Source organism: Stylophora pistillata, chromosome 12, assembly GCF_964205215.1.
Source record: "Stylophora pistillata chromosome 12, jaStyPist1.2, whole genome shotgun sequence".
Lineage (NCBI taxonomy): Eukaryota > Metazoa > Cnidaria > Anthozoa > Scleractinia > Pocilloporidae > Stylophora > Stylophora pistillata.
The window spans coordinates 6,962,501-6,986,401 of NC_142530.1; the positions used below are offsets into that span (position 1 = coordinate 6,962,501).

The 23,901-nt window shown below is 39.6% G+C and overlaps 2 protein-coding genes across 6 annotated transcripts in view; one reads left to right on the top strand and one right to left on the bottom strand.

Annotated features, from left to right (window-relative positions):
- LOC111332386 (uncharacterized) overlaps positions 1-5,113 on the top strand; it is a 20,405-nt gene extending 15,292 nt beyond the window's left edge. For all 4 annotated transcript variants that reach the window (XM_022937709.2, XM_022937715.2, XM_088741814.1 and 1 more), the window contains 6 exons: positions 640-754; positions 1,180-1,329; positions 1,789-1,859; positions 2,055-2,133; positions 2,837-3,493; positions 4,151-5,113. In XM_022937709.2, coding sequence (XP_022793444.2) covers positions 640-754; positions 1,180-1,329; positions 1,789-1,859; positions 2,055-2,133; positions 2,837-3,493; positions 4,151-4,386 — 1,308 coding nt within the window. In that variant the 3' untranslated portion in view covers positions 4,387-5,113. The remainder of the gene's footprint in view (positions 1-639; positions 755-1,179; positions 1,330-1,788; positions 1,860-2,054; positions 2,134-2,836; positions 3,494-4,150) is intronic.
- Positions 5,114-9,280: 4,167 nt separating this feature from the next.
- Positions 9,281-23,897, bottom strand: LOC111333509 (sterol O-acyltransferase 1). 2 transcript variants are annotated; one of them, XM_022939111.2, is made up of 14 exons: positions 23,751-23,897; positions 22,894-22,964; positions 22,517-22,629; positions 20,272-20,322; positions 19,971-20,078; positions 18,825-19,095; positions 17,169-17,244; positions 16,660-16,831; positions 15,233-15,370; positions 14,534-14,669; positions 12,461-12,559; positions 11,654-11,783; positions 10,436-10,590; positions 9,281-9,909 (listed from the first exon to the last, which is right to left on the bottom strand). In XM_022939111.2, the coding sequence occupies exons 2-14, from the start codon at positions 22,933-22,935 to the stop codon at positions 9,835-9,837; spliced, it is 1,566 nt and encodes a 521-aa protein (XP_022794846.1). In that variant the 5' UTR covers positions 22,936-22,964; positions 23,751-23,897; the 3' UTR covers positions 9,281-9,834. The 2 variants fall into 2 exon arrangements, with proteins under 2 accessions (XP_022794846.1, XP_022794840.1); XM_022939105.2 differs by lacking the exon at positions 23,751-23,897 and adding an exon at positions 23,050-23,203.
- Between the last annotated feature and the right edge of the window lie 4 nt (positions 23,898-23,901).

A 23,901-nucleotide genomic window follows, 5' to 3' on the forward strand; every position in this document is an offset into this window, starting at 1 on the left:
ACTTGCAAACTAAACTCATTTTCACTAGAATGGTTGAGCACCAGGCCTCGTTTTGAAAATGAGGCCAAGGGTAATTCGGAAATGGACTATAGGGGAATCCTTCTTTACAATATTTGCCTCATTAGCATAAGCAATTCAGTTTCTGATGGAGCTAAAAATAAATCAGTTCTAAATATCGAAAGGTCAAAGTACGATTAACTCGGCCAATGAATACGAGCCTGATGCATTGAATACTTTTTGTGCAACACGGGTTTAAAAACTCAAAATTTTACATAGAATGTATGAGCTCATTAGCGCTTTTGCCACCCAGAAATTTTGCAGTTTTTGATGGACTATTTCTCCTTGAATATTACACCCAAAGAGCTAAAAATTTCCCCATGTACTAAGGTTTTCTAGCTCTTTAGCTGCCTGAAGTCAATTTGTATCTAACATGCTTCCTTCTTTGCGCAAAGCCGTATGCAAATGAGCAAAAATGTAAACAACGACGTCAGCATGAATCCGCCTATACATCAAACTGTGACACCTTCATACGTGGTTCTTAAGTCTCGGAACTAATCACGGAGGAAATCCATGCTAGCTAGTAAGGACAATCGACCTACTAGATCTTAATAACTTGTTGAATTGTTCATCTTTTCCTAGGGCCCAGGCACGCGACGGTCTCACACGGCTGTGATTCACGAGAGTTCAATGTTCGTATTTGGTGGTTACATTGACATGAGAGGTGCCAGTGATGAACTCTGGCAATACGAATTAGGTGGGGGTTCAATTTAGGGTTCAAAATAGCCAGCTTTTGTCTTTTAAAGACTCACGTTGCCCTCTTAGCCTGTAGAAAAGATGATAATTTGTGCGGTTTTCAAGCGAAGAAGTGCAAGAGATCAATTTGCGATAGCCCTGGACTCTTTCTTTTCAAAATCAGGCTTGGATTAAAACAGGTTTTCATTTGCACCCTTGCCTTCATCTGAGTCGAAGTCTTGTTCTATTGAATCAGAGCGGCGCATGATGTACCGTGAAATTTTCACGTTTATTACTATGTTAAACTCAACCTGAAGGAATTCGTCAGAATTTACAATAAATAGCTCTCATTTTTCGCATCACGCGAAGATTTTTTCCCATTGTGATAAAAGCTGTGGTAAGCTGCCCGTTTCTGATGATCCTAAAAGTGTGATTTGATTTACTCAGATACTGCGAGATGGATAAGGGTCAAATGGAAAGGAGAGGGACCAAGCCCTCGTTACAGTCACTCAGCGGCTGTGGGAGCCGGTGGTATGTGGGTGTATGGGGGCTTGGAGGGTCTACAGTCCAGGAACGACCTGTGGCGATGGAGCTTTGGTATGAATATTGACTTACAGAAATGTCGTTAAGTTTAGTTTCCACTTAAGAACTGGTGACAAAGACCGTAAGAGAGTTAAAATACTTCAACCTAACTGGGTATAAGCACAGTATATTTCCAAGTTGTAATAGTGGAAAAAATTGAAAGAAGACTTGCTACATTTGTAGGTGATTTAGAACGTCAATAGTTGCATGCATTAATAATCATTCTTCAGTTCACTATCGAAAAAGCCTTACGGACGAGTAGTATGTCGGAGGACCTGGAAGCGACCGAGACTTCAGTTACTGTACCGTACTGGCGAATATTGACCCTCAACAGTTTTTGTACGGTCCTAGCTGCCTTCAGTCTGTACTACTACGACCTCGGGCCAATATTCTCCAGGGTTAGGGTTAACGTTAGGGTTAGAAGGAAATACGGATAATGTTTAATGGTAAAAAACGATTTTTGTTTCATTTAAGTGAGTCATTCTTGGACGCGGATGAAGAGCCGAGGAGGTCCGCCGGCTTTGTTTGGTCACTCTGCAATTAAGGTAACTTCCACTCTTGTAATTGTTTTGTATAAACTTCGTTTTGTTGAACACCATTTTCGGATGAAAATTTTTCTGTGACTGTTCAGACCATAGGGTAGCCTGCCCGGGTTTTTGGGCTCAAATACGCAGAGAGTAACTGCAACAGGCTGAGTATGGAAAGATATATTTTATTTTATTTTTGTCTTATTGCGCCAGGTTGGAGAAGGCATGTTGATATTTGGAGGTGAAACTACCGATGGGGCTTTGCAGAATACAATATGGCGGTTTGATTTGGGTAAGGGCCAGCAACTTAACTCCACATTTTATGCTTTCTTTATTTCAAACCATTTTAGCTTAATTTAGAAGAAAACGAATCCAAGTCTTCCCACTCTTTTGGAATTTTTGTGTCGTACAAAATTTTATTAAGGGAACCTATAGGGGTGAAACTTATTGTCGTTGAATAAAGTGAAATATTTCGTTGATGAAAGTGGGAAGTACAATAAAAGTGTACGGGTAGCTACCGAAGATTACCGTATTTATTTGATTTAACAACCAGCGCCCAGCTTAGAATAAGCGCCCACACAACCCTCCACCAGTATTGTTTTGTTTCAAAATAAACTTACTACTTACTGAAATTGGTGAAAATTTTGTGAACGGCCACCTTGAAAAACTTCCCTTTTACTTCCTTTCTGTATTGCATTTTTCTTCTGTTAAAGCTGATTTATGGGCCGGGCCGGTCATAATATATCGCTTAAGGGAGGGGAGGGTTATGTCATGATAAAATTTACCTGATCTCCTTAAGGCTCTTTAGTATTCTAATCACCCCAACTTATTGACAGTCAAATCTCTATGGTTCCCCCTTTATGCTCTGTTAGCGACGACTGACCCCCTCCCTCCGCTCCCCTTGAAAACTATGTGATTCCCCCCAAAATCCTCCAAACCTCCTCCTCCTGCGCCAGGTAATAGATAATGACTGGTCCCTTACCCATCCTTTTCAGGTGCCCGCACGTGGAGCACGGTCCGTCCACGCGGTGACATATCGCCACCCGTCCGTAGCTGTTTCTCAGTAGGAGTAGTTTCTTCGTCCGCTTTTCATTCCATTCGACCGTCCACGGCTCACTCTGCCCCTCCCTGCACCCCTATGTCTTCAGGCTTCCTTGGAGAAGAGAGACTGAACAGTAAACCGACGACTACCAGGCCGGAGTCCTGGTGTGAATCTGTTGCCCGGTGGGACATGTCTTCAGCATCACTGGGTTCTCTTGATTCCACGGCGCCGTTCTACAATTCTGTTTTAAGCGTCGGCGACAATAAACGCAGTCAACCTCGACCGGCGTCCATGTTTAGTTCAGAGGTGTACGAGAATTCAAGAGGAATGACTCTTTCGGATGATTCTCTTCATCCAAATCCAAATCAAAATACTGCACAAAAAGATCATCAGCTTAAAGCACAGACTCTCCCAGCACAGGGAGTCACTTCAGGCAAAAAAAGCCGAGTGTACAGTCAAGAACTTTTGAACGTCAATTCTCCAGTGAGCGCAGATTTAAGGAGAAATGTAAGTCGTCCTTTTGCCTGTGTATTGGTTCTTGGTGGCAAGACGCGCACACAGGCGGATTTGGGAAAAAGCATCGACATATGGCGGTGTGATATCGATCCAGGTATGACCTTATTTTGGATAAAATGCGTATTTGTGTCGTTCAAAGCATATATTTTAGGTTTTCCTAGTGGAAGTTATCAACAAGATTTATTCAGAGCGTATTGCAACACGCTAATGGTTTTGCATTTTCCATAGTTTTGGCAACGTCTTTTAAAAGGTGCTGAACGTATTGCAAGTGTGAAGTTTCTAGTGCTGTCATATACCAACTTTCTTTTGAAGGCCTGTAAACTTTTATACGTAACTTTTAGATGATACTTCTTTTTTTTCACCGTGTGTGAAAGTCTTAATCATTTACTATATGGCCCATCAAAATAGTGAATACTTAATCACACAACAAAGGTTCTAAAGTTAGCCTAGAACTTTACTTGGCAACCACGGCGGCCAGCACATTTCGCGGGCTCAACACTCGAGGGTTTAGGAAGCTGTGTTTTAAACTTTAAGTTTTGGAATAAACCCTACCCTCCGTCCCTGAGCACTCGATGTCACTAGATTGATAGCCTCGTTCATACATGAACTTTGATTTTTAATTTTCAGAGATTCTCGTCTCTTTTTTGTTTTCTTCAATTACGATTAAAATTTGAGAAAATGAAATACGATTTCTTGAAAAAGTGCAGCTCCAACTTTCAGCTAACGGCAGTTACTTTTAATTAACTTTTAGAGAAGAGACACCGGACAGAGCGAGTGGAAAAGATCACTGTGTCTGGCAGTAGTCACATGACCACGCCCACACCTCCCTATTCTCAGTTGGAGGAACATGATGACGTAGACACTGAATCAGTGGGAAGCGATTTGGTCCTAGCAGACTTGTCTGATAGCGATACGCGCAGTGTTGATTTTCTATTGGATGATTTCCGCTTGGACGTGTCGCATGGTGTTCCGAAAGTGTCTGTGTGAATCAGTGACGTCACAGAAATAACTCAATTTCAGACATTATCGTTCCCATGACCTCTCTTCCTCTCTCTCTCTCTCCCTTATCTGCTTACCTTTGTGAAAATCCTCTCAACCTCGTACGTAATTTTCCCGTTCCCACTCCCCACTCTCTCCCTTGAGAAATGTGAAGGTTGAGATCCTCTCCCCAGCTCAACATGACGGTGGAAAAAAGAGTGAGATCTGGTGCCGAGACTGTACTTAAAAATGCCGCTTGGTCTGTGTTCAACAATAGCCGCTTGGACTTAAAAAAAAAAAAAAAAAAAAAGCTAGTTACGTCATGAGCTATGAAAAATCCCATTCGTTCTTAGTGTGTTTTGGGAACGTGTTGGGTATGGATAATTTTCTTCCGTGATTCACTGCCGTTTCATCGTTTTCATCTTTATCGGCTGGTTTCCGACTGTTTTGTTCCATCGGCTTGCAGCTGAAGAGGACTAAAAGTGCTGGCGCGTTAGAAAAGTGCGAAATGAAGTATTTTAAAGATAATTGAATTGTTGATATTGGATGTAATGATCGAATTCGAAGCCCGCTGTTCAAGAATATGTAAAGTCGAATTTAAAGATGCTCAAAATCATGTATTTAATAGAAGTTATAATTACCATTCTGTGAATACAAAAAGAATAAGATATTTGCTAATCAGACAAAGATTTGTAAGTTTTGTGTGAATAGTAAATAACCATCCTTTAATATGCGACCCTGAGTATTCCTTATTTCATTTTTATTCGTGATATTTACTTGGTCAAGTTACCCAATTTTTAGTTCGATTTTTAGAGCAGCGAGCTTTGATAACAAGGTCAAGTTCATCAAGTCGAAGTTTAATGCTCAAACAAAACAAAGGTAATCGCAACGGCCAATCAGTGTGAAAGTTGACACCGTCATTGGCCAATGAGAATTTAATGTAAAGACGACCTACTCAAAACGCGAGTTACCGAATAGTGATAGCTTAACGATGGAACAGTCACGGAGTGGCTCGAGTTTTCAAGCACAATTAATTCGCGAACATGGTTGTTACAGGTCAGGTAAAAGTGAGGGAAAAATACATTTAGAACATAGGTAACAGAGCCGCGCAATCAAATTCAGTATACGTAAGCGTGCTCAAAATCCCGATAGTGCACCCTGATAGCGTGAGCAAATCGCTTCGCCAGAAATTATTTTCTTCGCGCGAGCGGCCATTGTTAGCGCGGAGAAAAATAATATATTTCGCGACAATAATAGATACAAAAAGAGACTCGGCCTATACTAGTCCCAAAACGAAGACAATTTTTCGAACTTTTCCCTTGCATGGGCTAGAGTTCTTAAATGAGGCAGAAAAAGAGAAAAACAACGGAAAAGGAGACTCGGCATCAGCGCCGTCACGATTCGCTTCAATTGATATTGTTGTCCGTTTTTCGCGTCGGATTTTATGCACAATTCCACCGGCTACGTTCTAAAACAGTTGGTTTTAAAACAGTTGGTTCATGCTTCAGTTTCAGCTGTGCACTATCGAGTTATGGAGCACTCGGGAAGTTTGGAGAGCACTCAAAAAGCTAGAGTTGCCCTCGGCTATCGCCTCGGGCAACTCTTACGCTTCTTTCGTGCTCTCCAAACTTCCGCGTGCTCCATAACTCGATAGTGCACGCTAAAGCATGAACCGATTGTTCATTTTTTCAAGGTCAGGGAAAAGTCAGGGAGTTTCAATTTAATGTGAAGTCATTCAACTTTTCTTGACCTTCTTTATGATGAAGCATGAAGACAGTTTCCTTTCCCTTTCCCTTTGCAGTGCAAGTTCAAGTTGGTTTGTGAATGAAATCATGCATTGTTTGTTTTTCCATTTCCATTATATTCTAAAATTATGTATTCTTTCATGGTCATGAAAGGTCTCGGATTGGTAGACATCGTCAATGAGATGGAACGTCAAGCTAATGTTGTTGTTTGGCAAGGAAGGCCAAGAAATGTACAAATTTTTAACAATGTACCTGCTGAGCTAATACTCACTGCCGTTGTGTCATGGTTTGCTTAAGGTCCTAAGTATCATCTCGTGTTCACTGTATGAATCTTCGTGAAGGCATAAATTCATGTTTTAGGGGAGAGGATGGTCAGCTCAATTGGTAGAGCGCCGGACTGTTGTGCGGAAGGTCGAGGGTTCAAGCCCTGGCCGGACCAATTAGGGTCTTTAAATAACTGAGGAGAATTTGCTACTTTTCTTTATAACATAACCAAAGTAAAGCGCGCGCTCTGATTGGTCAATTTAGCGTCCCCCATTTGCCCATGGGTGTACGCTGCTGACGTGAGCAAATGCAAAGACTATTTTTACGCGCGCGCTTGTTTTTTCTGGTCGCGTAAGATTTGTTAAATAAAAGGGAACTCTTTAGCTACAATGTGTCAATGTTATGTTATAAAACAAATGGTAAACACCACAGCGTACACTATTGAGTTATGGATACACTTGGGAGGTTTGCTAAGCACTCAAGAAGCTAGAGTCGCTCTCGGCTATCGCCTCGAGCGACTCTTACGCTTCTTTCGTGCTTAGCAACCTCCCGCGTGCATCCATAACTCAATAGTGTACGCTGTGGTGTTTACCATTTGTTAAATAGAATATCAAGAAATGGATAGATATTCTAGGCTTCTCGGATAAGAACGAATAAACCGTACGCCGTCTCCTGCAGGGTTAGGGGGTAGGAGACGTTAATTTCCCACGCACGAGATTACTGTGTGGTGGATGTTCTCCTCACTTAAACCAGCTAAGTTGCTGAACTGGGCTACCCTGTATAAATTTACATACATACAAATAGGATGGTTGTGAAGAGAAGACAGAAATTTTAAAATTGTCTGGGTATTTACCATCCTACCACTGTGGCAATCATGAAATAAAGTGAAACTTAAGCAATTCCAATTTACTTTCGACAATTAGTTGAAAATTGTTCTGGACTGACGGGAACCCCGACGCGAAATATTGTGACTGTTCGCGATGATTTGGAGCTAAACGCTGCTCTGATATATATTATGCTGAAATTGAATACAAATAAATTTATCTTTTAATCGACGGGGAAGCCATCCAAAAGTATTCAAGTCTCTCTAAACCAGGCGGCGACTAAACGAGAACAAGGCAAAACAACACATTTGATTGGTAGAACAATAACTGAGTACGTGCTCTTTAAAGCTTTGTACATTTCCAAGCTGTCCTCTGTAAAACAATAGGGAGCTTAAGCAACCACGACGACGAACGGAGGACGACGACCGGAAGTAGCGAGAACGTCGCTGCGCAAGCGCGAACCATGAATTCAGTCGTCGTCTTATCGTCGACGACTTGAGAAGGACCTGTTTCACGTCGTCGTGAACTTCTGAACTTCAAAGCAGTTTTTCTCATCAAAAGATGCGGCTTTATAGTCGTTTTTTTGACAGTCTATGGCCGGTTAGAGTTTGTATTCGCTTCTTCGGTTGATTTAAACCTCCCTGTTCAGTTTTCTACACAAATAAAATTCGAAAACCCACTAACTCATTTTCCATCCTCTGCAAAACAGATGTCAAGTCAAGCGGTGAAAGCGACCACGTTAGGTTTAAATTTATTTGAGTATATTTTATGAAAGAGTGCTGTTTATCATTTTTATTGAATGAAAAGGTTTAAATGGCAGTGCAATACACCTCTGCGTTCGGTCAAAAGCTGTGTGTATGGAACTGCCGGTTTATTGCTACTAAAACATTTTGTGTGTTGCTGTTCTTCCGTCGAGACGCTTTAAACAGCAAAGAATTCTTCAAATCGGTGTGTCAACAAGACTTTGAATACCCCTCAGGTTTTGCGAATCTATTTTCGAAATGTTTGATAAAGATCTAGATTTACAGCCATAAAAATTATTCCGACAAAATCACACGGGAAAAAATAGTATTCTTGTGTGAAGCGCGACGACTGATCTGTGCCGATCGCTAGCTAACATTGATTAAATTGACAGACTTGCGTCGCTTGCTCGCCAAAGGAAGGAGCATCAAAGGTAGAACAAATCAAGCTAAAGCATGTTGAAAATCAGGCAAGGCTTGGGAAAAATAGGTTTGTTTATACCAGCAACACTTAGAACTGAATTTAAATCTCAAATAACTTCCGTAAAATTTACATTTTAAACTTTTATCATGCGTAAATTATTGTAAATAAAGCTAAAGCTTAATAATTCCTTGGACTTTTGATGTTCAAGAATTGAATAACCTACTCTCGAACTTCCGATAGAGGTGTAAATTTGATCCATGACTGAGAAGAAGGTTTTGGAGGTCTCTGAACGATGTCATTTCTTAAACTGACGAAGCAAGAATAAACAAGATTTTAGATGTCGTCGTCCTTGAGCAACTTCACTGCTTAAGTTTCATTTTCCCGCTAAAGACGACGTCCTCGTTCCAGACCCTCCGTGATTACTTGACGTCGTCGTCGTCCCTTTCGTCGTAGTTGCTTAAGCTCCCTAATAACGTAAAATTACCAAAACTTGCGTGGTCAGAGTTAGGGATCCTCGACGGAGTGAAGTATTTACGTTCGATTTTAGAACTCAGAGATATTCACATTTGTTAAGCTGAAGTTGTGGTATGGCGCCGTTTGAAACAGTAAAAAATATTTAAATTCATTCTTTAATTTGACGTTTTCCTCGGCGTTACCAAGATCTCATAAGTAATTCCCCTTACCGTCTGCCATACTAGTCTTGATGTAGTTTGGAGAGTTTGACATTGAATCAACTAAAAATTTTCCTTTACTACCATCACTGTCTGCTGGCTTGTCTAGATATTATGTGGGGAAATACTCTCTTTATCACACACGAGATACGAACTTTGAATAACAAAATAACAGACGAACCTTATACTGCATGACAAATATCATATTAATGACATAAATGACACGAAACAACGATTTGGCAAGGTGTTCAGTTTTATTATTTTCCCTTTCACGTCAAGGTTTCCAATTGTCTTCGAAATTGATCCAAAAAAACCGATGAACTCTTAAAAGTGTCCAATTCAATTCCTGCGCTAAAATCCTTTAAGTTAAAAAGGGGGAGTGAGTTAACCCTTTTTACCCAAACATCAGTTTGCATATTCTCCATACTGTTCTATATACATTTCCTAAGGTGCTGACAAAGAGAATTGGTTTATCAATCAAGAGCTTCCTTAGTTGCTGATCGTTTCTTATATTCTCATGGCCTTAATATGACATTCCAGGGTGATATTGTCAGAAGAACTTAGATACCAGTCCCTCTTAGGGGTCAAAGGTTAATCTCGATTGAATCAGAACAAATAAAAGTCACATAAAAATATCAAATCAATTTCCTTGGGAAACTAAAAAGACTCTCTTTTTTCATTTATAACAGTAGGGAAGAATTGGCTTCTAGCTTATGATCATGATAGGTAATTTGTTTCCCTGTACACGTTACATGTGATGCATGTATATGTCATGTCGATGCGTTTTCTCTATTGCGTGTGCTGGTACAGTTGTAGACACTCCTCACTCCAAGATCGAGGAGTTAATTGATCCAGAAATGATTTCTAAGAAGAGAAAAATGAAAAAGCCATAAGTGTTTTGATGTCCTCATCCAACCAAAAACAGTCCCCCTTCTAAGCCGCTAGGGCCAGATAAATTATACTGCCATAAATTTGGGCACAATGCTTTAGTCAGAACATCGGGCACAGTGCCAGCGTAATGACCACACTTCTTGAAAAAATCCCTTTCAGGTACAGCTGCAGTTCAACAAGGGATAAATTCCGTAGCGTGAGTGCTGTCCCTGCTTTTCTTGTTTAAGTTTGGTAAGCCTTTTATTCTGAGCAAGTTTTACCTTTTGGTGGTAGGCCGGAATTAAGGGGGGGGGGGGAAGGGCCTTTTAATTGCTTTTATTTTAAATTAATAAATTCAGCATAATTAAAATTTGAGCATAATTTTCGGCATGTAGTCATGTTTTCAGGGGCGCCACTCAAAAGTATAACGCTCAAATCGTCGAACATAATTTATCTAACGCTACCTCTCACCTGGAGAGACCAAAATAAATTGTGGGTGCGGTAACTTTTGGCTACTTACACTCTTACTGGGGCAGTTTCGGTGGGCAAACCATTCTTGACTGTACAAGCACATTAACAGCCCATTACCGAGGATCAGCGTGATCCACATAAACACGTTCCAAGCCTGAGATATGTTCTCAACATGTTTCTTTGGTTTCAAGAACACAAAGGACACTGAAATTGAAAGAAGAATGGGAAAACGATATTATTAACCAAGATCATCATAAATCATGGTCATTTTCACATAAATTGTAACTTTCAGAGTCCCACGTAACAAGAGAAGGATTTTAAACACGAAGGCGCCCTATATAAGGAAGTCCTCCCTGGGAAGACCTAGGCTCATTTGTCACTCACCATTGACGTGTGCGGGTCAAATGTAAATGCTGGTAGATGAACAAAAGGAGCTAATGAGAGCTAACGTGCGAACCACCTACTTCGATCTCAAATTTACCGCCATAAATGAAGACAGTTTCCATTGGAGAAAGGAAATACAAATCTCAAAAATTCTTGTATTGTGATGAAGACATAAAACAATTTTGAGGAATGCGCCCGTTGTTCACTGCTTTGGAGTAGCTGTAGCTCAAGCTGACTTGACTCTAAGAGTTCTACATCATACGACGGTTGATTGACAAATGGTCCAGTGGGACCTAAGGCTCCTTTTCAAAGCGCGCCTTCGTGTTTATCACTGCTACTTCAAGAAGTCTGACGAAGGACGCTTAAACCTTAACCTAATGTTTGACCTGTTTTTTTTTTTTTTTTTGGTTTAATCAACTGAGTTGACAATGCAAATTGCATGGCCACTGTAAAGAGTTTCTTAAGATGAAGTTTTGAGCGCTAGTTAATCGTCAGAGTGAAATCAAACGAGGGGCTGGCGCTCAAAACGTCAGCCTTCAAACTTGACGGCGTCCAATTTACGTGAACGACTCAGTTGATAAAACCAAATTACCTTAAAATACCCCCTACCGACGCAGCACTACAGTTTTTTTAGAAAGTTACCCCCTTTATTCCAATATGAGACGTGGCGCGCAGGTAAATACGTAATTCGTCAAGGTTCAGGACACAGGCGACAGTCGACAGCCGGTGAGTTGTCAGGGGAGCTGTTAAAGCTTCGAATTGATCGGCTCAAAATGGTAAGCAAATATTGCATCTTAACTACGTCCTCAAGGCGTCTCGAGCATTGATTTCATTCCCCCAAGTGAATATAAGTCATAAAAAAAAACAACAACTGACGACTTACATCCAATGCCACCAAACATGAAGAGGAGAATCGGAAAGAAGAAGCGAAAAGCGAACATTAACACGTATTCGTGAACAATGGCGGACAACACAAACACGGTCACCGTTGCCACTTGACGGTTTTTAACAAGCTGAGGGAAACAAACAAAAAAAAAACACAATCTCTTAGCTGGAGCCAAGTTAATATCAACATCAAATTTCTTGAACACACAACTTGAGTGGGAAGTGCACCCAGGGCAATACACAACAATTGAGAACAAATGATGCTGAAGGTGATTTGAGGACGATAGCATCGTATTAGGTATTTTCGCTGAAATTGAAACATATTGACTGAATAGACTACAGACAAGTTATTCTCTAGTTGTTTTTTGCGTTGTCGATATCCCAGTCACTCGGACAATCCTCACAGCGGTGAAACGTCGGGCATGTGCAAATGGATTATTCAGCGCACGCAAAATATAGGGAAAAAATTTAAAAAGTTTGTGGAAATAAAAGAAAGCAAAACCTGGAAAAGGAAAACTTGAGATACGTCTTACACTAAATTTATTCAGTTAAGGAGTTTTCCACTGATTTATCGCTTTGTTTTGAACTTAGCCATAAAATTCAAACGTTTTCCAAACACCATGTTACTGGTGCAGTTTATTTTCATTTGTTGTTATTAGTCATGTGACGCATGAAGCTGCCTCATTGCGGTTTCAACGCTTGCACATGCGCGGCAGATGATTTACCGCTGCGTTGACCAATAGCACCACAAAATCAACTCTGTCCAATTACTTTTTATAACACTGTAATTACTGACGCTACTCACAATTAGAACATCCCTGTAGATGTACGCGTACAGCCAATCGTGCACTACAACATTCCACGTGCGGTAGTAGTCAGCGTACGAAGTTGCGTTCCACCAATCCTGTTGTAAAAACACGACAGGGAGACATGTTGTTACGCCTTATGTTAATTAACTTTCCAGCAGGCCATCACCATTAGCGTATCTTTGCTCGCTGGAAGATTGGAGACGAGTCGTGGAGAGGTTTGCGGGGTTCTGGCACTAATAACTCATAATCAGTTCCAGACCCCTTACCGGACCTCTCACGGTGTCGCAGTGATATGTGTACCCCCGTGATATGTGTATCCCCGCACACATATCACTGGTGATATGTGTACCCCCTCCAATATGGCGGCCAGTGATATCTGTATCCCCCACCCCCCTCCCCTCCAAAAAATAAATAATTACGGCTCACTTGTGTTAATGGACGGAAATCGGTGAACCCATAGGCGCATATTTATAGAACTAGGATCCCTTTCTCAAATACGAGTTATTCTATCAGCCGTCGTTTTAACTGTTGTAACGCAACGCTCCTACCCACAGAAAATCCTCTATTAAAAAACGCCCAAAAAGGGAGGTGAGCCTTGTATACACGCGACCTATTTTCGCGGGAAATTCGCATCTTTCGAGAATTATTAAGATGGATGCCACAAACTATTCAAATCTTGTTCATTATTTGAGAGATAAAGAGTATCCAGAGGGGGCCAGCAAGCCGGAAAAAGGAGTGTTACGGAGACTTTCGAAACAGTTCACGTTTGATGTACAATCAGGCTCGCTTTTCTACGTCGACCGGGGTCACGAAGGGTCAATCTTTAAACGCATGGTCATTCAAGAGCAGGAAAAGGCAAGAGTTTTCGAAGAGCGTCACTCTTCACCTTTTGCGGGCCATGTCGGGCGGGACAACAATCATTTTTTATTTATGTTGATTTATCTATAAAAATACCTGATTTTTCGATCTTAAACTTTTCTATAAAGCACATAATGAGTCTCTCCCACAGTTATTATACAAGGATATTTACATCAAACTTCCTATGGCTATTCCTTGAGAGGAGACGATTCACTGATAGTTCCAAGATTTAATACTAGGTTTACGAAAGATTCCCTTGCTTATAGAGGTGCAATCTTATGGAACACTATTAGCTTAAATGAACGTAATATCTTGCACAAAAACCCAAATGAGCTGTTTCGAAATTTGAAAACAAAGCCTTATTTTAGAGATTTTAAATTTAATATTGCTTCAGCTTCTGTTGTCCGCCATAAAAATGATGACTTTCTCTACTTTTGATTAAGATGTTAGTGTTAGCCTTTTACTTATTTAGCTAGTCTTCTTATTTAAACAATGTATAAACTAAATACACGACCCCTCAAGCTGTTAGCTTTAATTATTATCGTGTTTACATAAAGGTCTTATCTTATCTTATGTAGTTCAAATTGATTGGCCTGTTGTTTTTGTGAGCACTTATTAGACACAACATACATTGTGGTCGGAATTAGAAAAAAATCCTGGTTGTCCATACTGGCAAATACTGTAGGACCCAGACTTCGGTTGCCCTGATAAGGACTTGGTTGTCCAGGGCCGTACAGATTTCAAAACAAAAAAAAACAACAACAACAACAACAACAACATAGAAGCCCCTTTTAAAGATGAATCCAAAAGGATTTGATGTATATAAAATATAAACCCACAAAATCTATCCCTCGTAGCCGCCATGTTTTCCTTGAAGCCTTTGGAGGCCCGGGTACAAAGCTTCAGTGCTTTGTGTATCCCTACCGGGGGTGCACATATCACTAGTGATATGTGTGCGGGGATACACATATCACGGGGGTACACGTACCACTGGGACACTGGCTTGCGTTGCTGAAGGCAAGAAACACTCGTGCCGAAGCACTAAGCCTGCTCACGGGCTACGAGTTAATTCAGGTTCATCGTCGCTTTCCATACAATTTATAAAATAAATTGTGAGGCATGCTCGTTAATTAACGTGTTAGTCCTTGGCCTCTTAACCTCTTAAAGTTAGTAGCATTTTAATTAATGAGGTGATTTTTTTTTTCACACACCTTGTAAAACATTCTGTCAGCAAACCTGGTCATTTCCGCGAAGGCATTTAACCAGGAGTGAAGGATGGCAAAGAAACCGAGAACAAGAACCATTGTTCCGGGAAGCATACAGCTGAACACTGACAACGTGAAATGTCTAAAAAATAAACAACAACAAAAACAAAGTATACGTGAGACCCGGTTCAAGCTTCCCGCCATACATCTGCGAAAACTGACAAATTTGAAGCAGGTAGTTGCTTGAGTAGCAGTGGACATTCCACGAGGTGCCTCTTGCAGTCCACTGTTTTCAGTCGAATTGGAATTTGGAATGTCGGCTTTTGTGGAGAAAGGAAAAACGGAGGACCCGGAGAAAAACCCTCAACCCACATGTGACGCCTGATCCTGGAATCGAGCCCGCGCCACATAACTACGTCACTCCCGCTCCCAAATCAAAACAGAGGAAAAAAGAGATGTCTGTCGAGATACGTTTGTCTGAATTACTATGAGAGATAATCACCCTTGTATCAATTTTGTTAGGAAACAACGAGTTGTCAGGCCTAAGACATGAGCACACCACTAAAAACAAAGAACAAAAAAAAAAAAAAAATCTATATTCTTCAGGAGGGGAGAAAAATGGAAGCCTAAGTCAGAATGCATCAGTGTGCCTACAACTTTTAACCTCCGTTGTAAATTGCCATAAAATTCAAGCAGCATTCTTACTTGAAACTCCAATGTCCCTTTCCAATATTCCTGAACACAGGCACACAAAAACGGGCAAAGACATAGTACGTGTAGAAGATACAAGTCAAAGTTTGTAACGAGTTGGACACCACGTAATTCCATCTAATACAAGGCGTCCTGAAAAAAACACAATAACAAATGTTTCAGAGAGCTTTCTAAGTTTTGTTTCATAGTCACCAAATGGAAAATCCTTGCAAAAAAGCGGACTCAATTACCCCACATGCTAAGGAATGAAGAAAGCTTGTTCATGCGATTTGTGAGCCTTGGCATGTAGAGAACAGATGAAAAATATTTCGATGAGTGCTGACATCTCAGTGTAGGACAACTGCTTGATTAAAATACTAGCCTGTACTCTCCCCCAACAAAAACCTCACACGCTCTGAACAATACATTACAGCATTTCTCAAAACATTCTTCATCAGTCCTAGCAACTGATTATCAATTATTACCAGCAAGTTATCAACCCTTTTTCTTTCAAGATCTGATTGCTAATTCTCCCCTCCAGCTACTAAATATTTCATTGTGGATTTGTTACGAGAATTTGATGGGAAATCAAGACAACAACTTCTACCTGATAAGTTTAAGAATTCTCATCACCTGTTCGTTGCATAATGTGTGGATATCATATGGAGAAGTTACATGTTGATCACTTCTGAGAGTTAAGGGGTTCATCAATAATTGTTCACGGCACTTTTTCCTACAGGGCTGTTGTTAAGCGCCGGCAGCCAGCGAAATTCCCCGACTGAGAAAGAGGCAGTTGCCGGCTGAATTTTCGCTGGTAATCACTCGTTAGACAACTCTTAACTTTTTACAGTTAAAGTGAAAAATAAAAATACCTTGCAGTTTGATGACAAAAGGGTGAAAATAAATACTGCACTACAACTAAGCCACAGAATTATAAAAGGTGAAATGAAGTGTAGCTTTGAATTCACTGGTCTTAACTGACCTGTGGTCTCTCTCTCTGTTTCGGATTGCCATTTTGTGAACTCAGAGCTTTGTAGCCCCGCAGACAAGATGATACAAATGACAGGACACAGCCAGCTGAATGGCTTCCTCAAGCGGCAGGCCATTTTCTTAGCTATAACACTGCCCTGGAAGACTTGTTAAAGTGAAAACATTTTCATTTGCCAAAATAAAAGTGCTGTAATTTAACCCTTTAACTCCAAAGGTGATCAACATTTAAATTCTCCTTACAGGGGGTACTGCTGAATAATTCACTAGAATCACAAAAACAAACACTAAAATCACGAGAACATTTAGGAAATGATCACCAACCTAAGAAGATTTGATTGTTGAACAAATTCTCCTTGTTAGCACATCAGGAAATGTATAGAGAACAGTATGGAGAATATGCATGCTGATGTTAGCGTGTAAAGGCCTCATTGTTTCTATTTTTTGATACTTACATGGGGTACTGATCTCTGTAGATGAGCGTTGGGCAAAATAAGAAATACAGGTACTGTCCAAACTCTGGTAATGACTGCTTTTCTTTCTCAAGTTTGTCCTCATTTGCAGCATCAATATCTCCCTCGTTAGCTTGATCCATTTCTGCTGATGACTCTGAGTTCTTCTTTAGCACTTGAGGAGCAAATGAATTTCGAATGAGTTTAACATGTAACATGAACATTTTTCAGGAGTCTTATTTAGCCAGGTATCAAGTTTTTGTGGGAACATATTTTTGCCACTCAAACTATAAATCTACACCAAGAAAAGAACTCTAACTCTTTTGAATACCTTGATGGTCAAGTGGAAGCCCCAGCTGAAATGAAAGTGGCCACTCCTACAGTGCTTTATCAAGTGGGAGAAAACTCATTTTGTGGATTGACATCAATCTCCTGCTACACAATTTAATTAGACAATTTTTCACGAGTAGGATTGACTCTCAACTAAGAATTTGATCATAATAATATATTACCTTTTGACTTTTTGTAGGACAGCACCTTGTGTGTGCTCTCTCTGACAAATGCATGCACTTTCAGCATAAATCTAATCTGTAAACACACACAAAAAAAAAAGAATAAAAAAAGAGTAACTGTAGAGTCCCATTAAAACCACAGGTGGCCCAAGCCTGAAAAAAAAAAAAGAATAAAAAAAGAGTAACTGTAGAGTCCCATTAAAACCACAGGTGTCACAGGCTCTTTCACAGTGGATTATTGAAGAGTTTGTATGGTGGTTTAGTTGGACTTGCTTTTGAGCTCTGTAAATGTAAAGTTGTGTGAAATAATCAAAGAAATAAAGTCTTACCTTGAAGTTCATAGAGAGTAGTCTGTGTTGTTCTCCTTGCAATTTGAGGCCGTTTTGATGTGTTTTAGCTTGACGCCCTAATCACCACAGAGTCACCGTGCACAAGATACGGGAAGGTAGGAAACTTATGTTGACACATGCTTGCCAAAATCACTTGAAAAGAACACTTAAATACTTTCCCTCGAATCAAAACTTGGCAGCATGAAAGCCAAATAGTTGCCCTTTAAGTTCACCGAAAAAAAATCCCACAAAAGTTGGTTTGTCGAGCAACCAATCCAGCGAGAATTTAAAATGAACGGCCGTTGTGAACTCATCTATTGCGTGGAAGGAACGTCTTGTGCAGCTGAGAGACCGTTAATGCGTGGTCAACCTGGACCCTAGTCAAATCTCTCATTCATTCATTTATTCATACTATTTCAAGAGGTTATAGTAGAGATTGCTATAGATTACAAAAGTCCTCCCCAGTCTTCTAACACCAACCCTTCACACATACTAAGATACCCGGTACTTTTGTTGTTATCAAGTATAACAAGGAAACAGTGAAGTTAAAATGGACAGTATCAACGATCTAGTCAAGTTGATGAGTTTACCCAGGGTACCTTAGTATGTGCAAAGGGTTGGTGTTAGAAGACTATGGGGAAGACCCGTTAAGAGAGATTTGACTAGGGTCCAGGTTGACTGTGTATTAACGGTCTCTCAGCTGCACAAGATGTTTCTTCCACACAGAAGAATTCAGAACGGCCGTTAATTTGAAATTCTCGCTGGATTGGTTGCTCAACAAATCAACTTTTGCGGGATTTTTTCCGGTGAACTTAAAGGGCAACTATTTAAGTGTTGTTTTCGAGCGATTTTGGCGAGCATGTGTCAACAGAAGTTTCCTACCTTCCTGTATCTTGTGCATGGTGACTCGGTGGTGATAAGGGTGTCAAACTAAAACACATCAAAACGGCCTCAATTCGCGAGGAGAACATCACAGACTTAACTCTCTATGAAGGTAAGACTTTATTTCTTTGATTATTTCACACAACTTTACATTTATGGAGCTCAAAAGCAAGTCCAACTAAACCACTATACAAACTCTTTAATAATCCACTGTGAAAGAGCCTGTGACAGAGCTTGGGCCACCCGTGTTAAAACTTCAGCTTAGCCTAGTTTCTGTAGCATGAAGTGACTATCAACATTGCTACCCTCAGGGGTGGATTGCAACTCAGTCACTTGAGACCAATCACTCTCCCTTCTCCCCCCTCCCTCCCACCTCCTACCCCCCAGAAATTACAAACTCTATGGGATTCTTTCAAGTCTGTGGCTGGATGCTTTCTGCTCATACCTGTTCTGCAAGGATGATAATTGATGAAGCAGGTGGAAGGTTCTGTTGACACACTTCCTGAAGGGGGAATATTACAAATACAGCCATGTAGACTATGTAAAAAGCAAGCCAGACTAGGTCTGGTAGAGGCAGCCACGAATGCCGGTTTGTGTGCCAAGCCATGAAAAGAGGAAATGCAGCCAGTGCCATGGCCTTCATTACAAGCCATAAGCTGACAACAGTCGAAGGTTTTCCAAATGCCCATTTCAGTATTGAGAGGTCCAAGGAAAGACTGCAAAGAAAAGACAATTCAAAGACCTGTAACAACTCTAAAACTGTTTCATCAGTAAAGAACCTGGTGCATTTCTTGAACCTGAATGCATATAACCTATTCATTCAGCTATAAGCTGAGACCCCAAACATCCAACTAGTGAAATCAACTTAATTACCAATGCAAATTATAAAACAAAAACAGTCAGCTATGAGCCAAGACCTATAACAAGACTTTACATTTAACAAGGACCTAACAATTTTGCTAGAAGAATTCAAACAAAAACCTTTTATCCCAAATGAAACTGGCACAAAAATCATGCTCATAGCCAAATAAATACAATATACAGCTCTAAACAACTCAATCAAAATTAGTGCTATTTAACTTAAATTTATGTTCTCCTGGACATGTTTGGAAGCAAAAAGTGTCTCTCTTTAATGCTGCAAATTTCAATAACATAGTTGACACATTTCCATTGAGGTTGCAATATCCTGGAATACCAATTTTTTTCTCCCCTTCCAACTGTACAAAGTCGCGATTTGTTGTTGTTTTTTTTTATTGCAGAGCACTGAAGGTGTGGGATTTGTAGCCAGCAAATGCCTCTGCACAGGATTCTTTTTAGAGATCATCTCTTAAACTGGATTTATCTCAGGCCTTTTAGCTTGTTTATATTTTAATTTTTAATTAGAGTGTGATTTATTGTAAACTATATGATATAGTGTAATTAGACTAGTATAGTAATTTAATTTAGCATAGAAGAGCCAATTCATTTTTGGAATGCTAATAAACCTTTATTATTATTATTATTATTATTATTTATTTCCACTTTTTTTTCCATTTTGTGTCTGCTTTGTTGTGTTTTAGGTAAACTATCAAGATGGAAGAAAGCCCCTTACCTTCCTGAATCAATGTAATCATAGACTACAGTATTTGTAATAAACACGATTAGTAACGCCACAAAAATGTTGTAGATTGTCTTGATATGATTAACTTCAAGGAGTTCCCTAGGGTAGAAAAATTAACATTTTTATAATAGACAACTGTATGACTTTTGTAAAAATATTTATCAGGTTAAATGCTCATAAAAATCAAGCTGTAAAGTACCAGCTTCTTATAACTGCATTGGTTAACTAAGATTCACCAGTTTCACCTTATCAAAATTACTTTTTTGTGTTTAGAACAATTGGCCAAACTTACGTCAATAATGACTGCCTTGCCACAAATACTTTATTTCCAGTTAGCTTGTCTCTAAAAATATATATAAAGAAGTAAACATTTAAATGACTGACTGATGGTTGCATTTCATATCTGGATTAAATTCTGGACTCTGAGCTTTTCCTGACCATCTTCTGTCATTACATAACCCAAGAGTGACTCGCATCTAATTTCTCCCGACAATATCCCCCCCCCCCCCCGAATCAAACATTTAGTTCACAATAATATAGGAAATGAAGCTCTTGATTGTTACATAAATTCTCCTTGTCAACACCTTGGGAAATGTATAAGGAATAATATGGAGAAAATACATCCTGATGTTAGTGAGTGGAGTTAACAATCCTCCTGCAAGCAGAGGATCAAATGTTGTTGTCTGTCGCTTGTAATTGTTATGTTGAACTCAAAATTATAAAAGAGAAAAGCACAATCAGGAATAGAGAAAAATTTAAGAACTAATACTGTAATTTCTTTTTTGGATATATCAACAAAGTTGAAATGGTAAATTGGCCACCATAACGATTACAAAAGCTGACGTTTCGAGCGTTAGCCCTTCGTCGGAGCGAATAGAGGAATTTTGGGTTGTGTGTGCTTTTAAAGGCAGAAAATAACGTAGCTCCAATACCGTATAACGTAGCTAATAACGTACCAATAACATAGCTCCATTTTCTGCCTTTAAAAGCACACACAACCCACAATTCCTCTATTCGCTCCGACAAAGGGCTAACGCTCGAAACGTCAGCTTTTGTAATCGTTACAGTGGCCAATTTACCATTTCAACTTTGTTGATATATCCAAATTATTTCGTTACTCCCACCAACGCAGCCCCAAACAGTTTCTTTCGAAACTATCAGCCTTTATTCATTTGTAATTTCTTTTGTTGTGTCTTACAACATTGTCAAACTGCGGGACCAGAATTATGACACGTTATAAGACAAAACAAGTAGCTGTTGTTTAAAAAAAAAAAAAAAACAAGATAAAGAGATTGCATATGGTATGTCATTGACATCTGTTCATGTACTGGTGCATGAATCCACCATTGGATATGAACTGACCAGGGGTATGAAATGGATACCTTTCAAAAGGCAGAATTTATTTTGTCTCAGCTTTCACTGGTCCAAAAGGGACAAGATCCCCAGTTTTTGTTTCAAATTTGTCCAAGGAAGAATTTGCTAAAGTGATTGGAAATTTTCAATAGAAAACCATATCTCTGGCTCTTTTAAGAGGTATAGTGGAATACCTTAGATGACTTAGTTGAGGTCCACAAGCAAATACTTTATGCTTATGGGATTAAAAATTGTCCAAACATTCAAGCATTCACAGTGATTATTGCAAACAGCATAAAATATTACCAATAGAGGTTTTGCACAGCAGCCATGTTGGATGGTAGGAACAATAGATTATTTTACCCATGGGAAAAAAAATTTCTTTCTTATGCAAAATATTTTCTTTGTTCCTGTCATTCAACATGGCTGCTGTGCAAAACCTCTCTATGTCTGTCTCACATTCTTAAGTGTTTGACAGGTCTTTCAACCACCGATTGTGAACACTGTGGATGATAAGTAAAGTTCTCTGATCTATTCGCCATTAAGCTTTCAAAGGTATATATTACCATCACAAAACCGATCTTAACAGCTGTCTCTTCTAATTTTGTTAATTTTTTCTCATTAGAGTCAAAATTATCTGAAATATTATACAATAGAAATAAAACGAAAGCAAAATTAATTTGTTCAGAGCGTTATGGCGAGAAACTTTTCTTGATCTAACTGTTTCGTGATCGATGTCGACCAGGTTTTAAGCAGCCGTTCTCACGCAAAAATATTAGGGACTCACCAATAAATACAAGTCGAACGAAACTGACAAACGACAAAATAAAATACTGGAATCCTGAGAAAATGGTGGATAAATTTGTAGCTCTTTAAACCCTCCTGTATGTTAAAATCTACACTATCAGGGGGCCGTTTGTTTATTAAAACACACACGTTTTTTTTTTGTCACGTGCGATCTTCTAAACAAGGAAATTACACAGTGTGAATTAATTTTTTACTTCAATTGGGAAAAGTAAGTTCTATTTTCAGACGCGACATGATATCTTTATTTTTCAAGAGGAATTATGTCATACAAAACGAAACTAGTCTATAAAGTTCAATGAAGGGATGCAGTTTCCTTGCTTTTTTCTCTTTTGTCAGGGAAAAACTCAGGGCGCTGAGAGCACCCCATTAAAACGTACCTAGCAAACGAGTAATCTACGACAGATTCCAAGTGATCCACATCGTGAAGGACGTCATCGAGTAACTCATTGAGTTGACCATCGATCTGTTCCACCAATTCCGCTCTCAATTGCTTCAAAAAAAAAAAAGTTAAGTAAATTAAAAATAATACTTCGTGGAATCCATCGAAAATCTGGCATGAATTCACGCAAATTAACAAAATGAAAATGTCTATCAAAAATGAATGAAGTTCGACGCTTGTTAGTTCTCACTCTGCGTAGTGAGAGAAAGGAAGCATCACATTTTTAAAAACAACAACAACAACATTTAACACAACAGGAACATGGTAAATTGCAAGGCCATTTTCTACTATTCATAATTGCGGGAAAAAATGTACCTCTGCACGTCGGCGAACTTCTTGCGCTCGTGCGCGACCCATTTCGTGTTCCTTGTCTAAGAAATTGGCGCCTGAAAAGAAAAAAAATATCTTCGCACTACCTACTCAAGCCAAATCCTGCGGCGTATTTCGTTTTGTTTTTTACAGACAAATTACCTCCATTCATAGCGCGAATTTGCCTCCTTCGAAGATTAGATGACGAAGCCATTACTACCGCACCATTAGGTTGAGATTGGCATGACCTTGGCCACTGCTTAGAGACCAGGCACCGCAAGAAGCCGACAAGGTTATCAGGAAACCTCGGACTAGCAGGTCACGTTAGGTTTTATTTCAAAATAGTCACGCGAAGCAAAACAACTCGTAAATAATAAAATCGGGACTCCGACATGAATTAAATGTAAACAATCACATCTAGATCCTCAAAAAATATTACAGAACTCCAAAATATCGTCGAATTATAAATTCTCACCACCTTATGTTTATTTCCAAAAGCACAAGGTTGATAGCAAGAGAAGTTTTTTTAAAATTCCTGTTGTGACATAATACACTATACACGCCTTAGCATGTACAATGTAGACCCTGTTAGCTAAAGTGGTGACTTGTCTGTGATGAATAAATCTAGAGACAGAATAGAGCTGCAAAACGTGACATTTTCATTTTCATTTCATTCGCAATCTGTATAATATCTAGAGATCTGCGCGTCAGTATTTCGCTAAGAACAGAAAAGGGGATTCCCTTGCTCCCACAAATGAATTGTAGAAGAGATGATAACCAATATTAGTTAACAACGATCAAGAGTCGGCTAGAGAGGACGGTCGTTGCTTCCTTAACTACACACAAAACAATGATAAACTAACCTGTTATGTTTAAGACTTCCTACAGATACAGTTTTAGCATGTGATTTTCCTTTAAGATCTGTTGTAGCGTCGTCGAAGTGAAAGATACAGTGACCTTTGCCACTCTTATCTCATGTGTGTATTAAAATACATGCGTTCCGTGATGCAACCT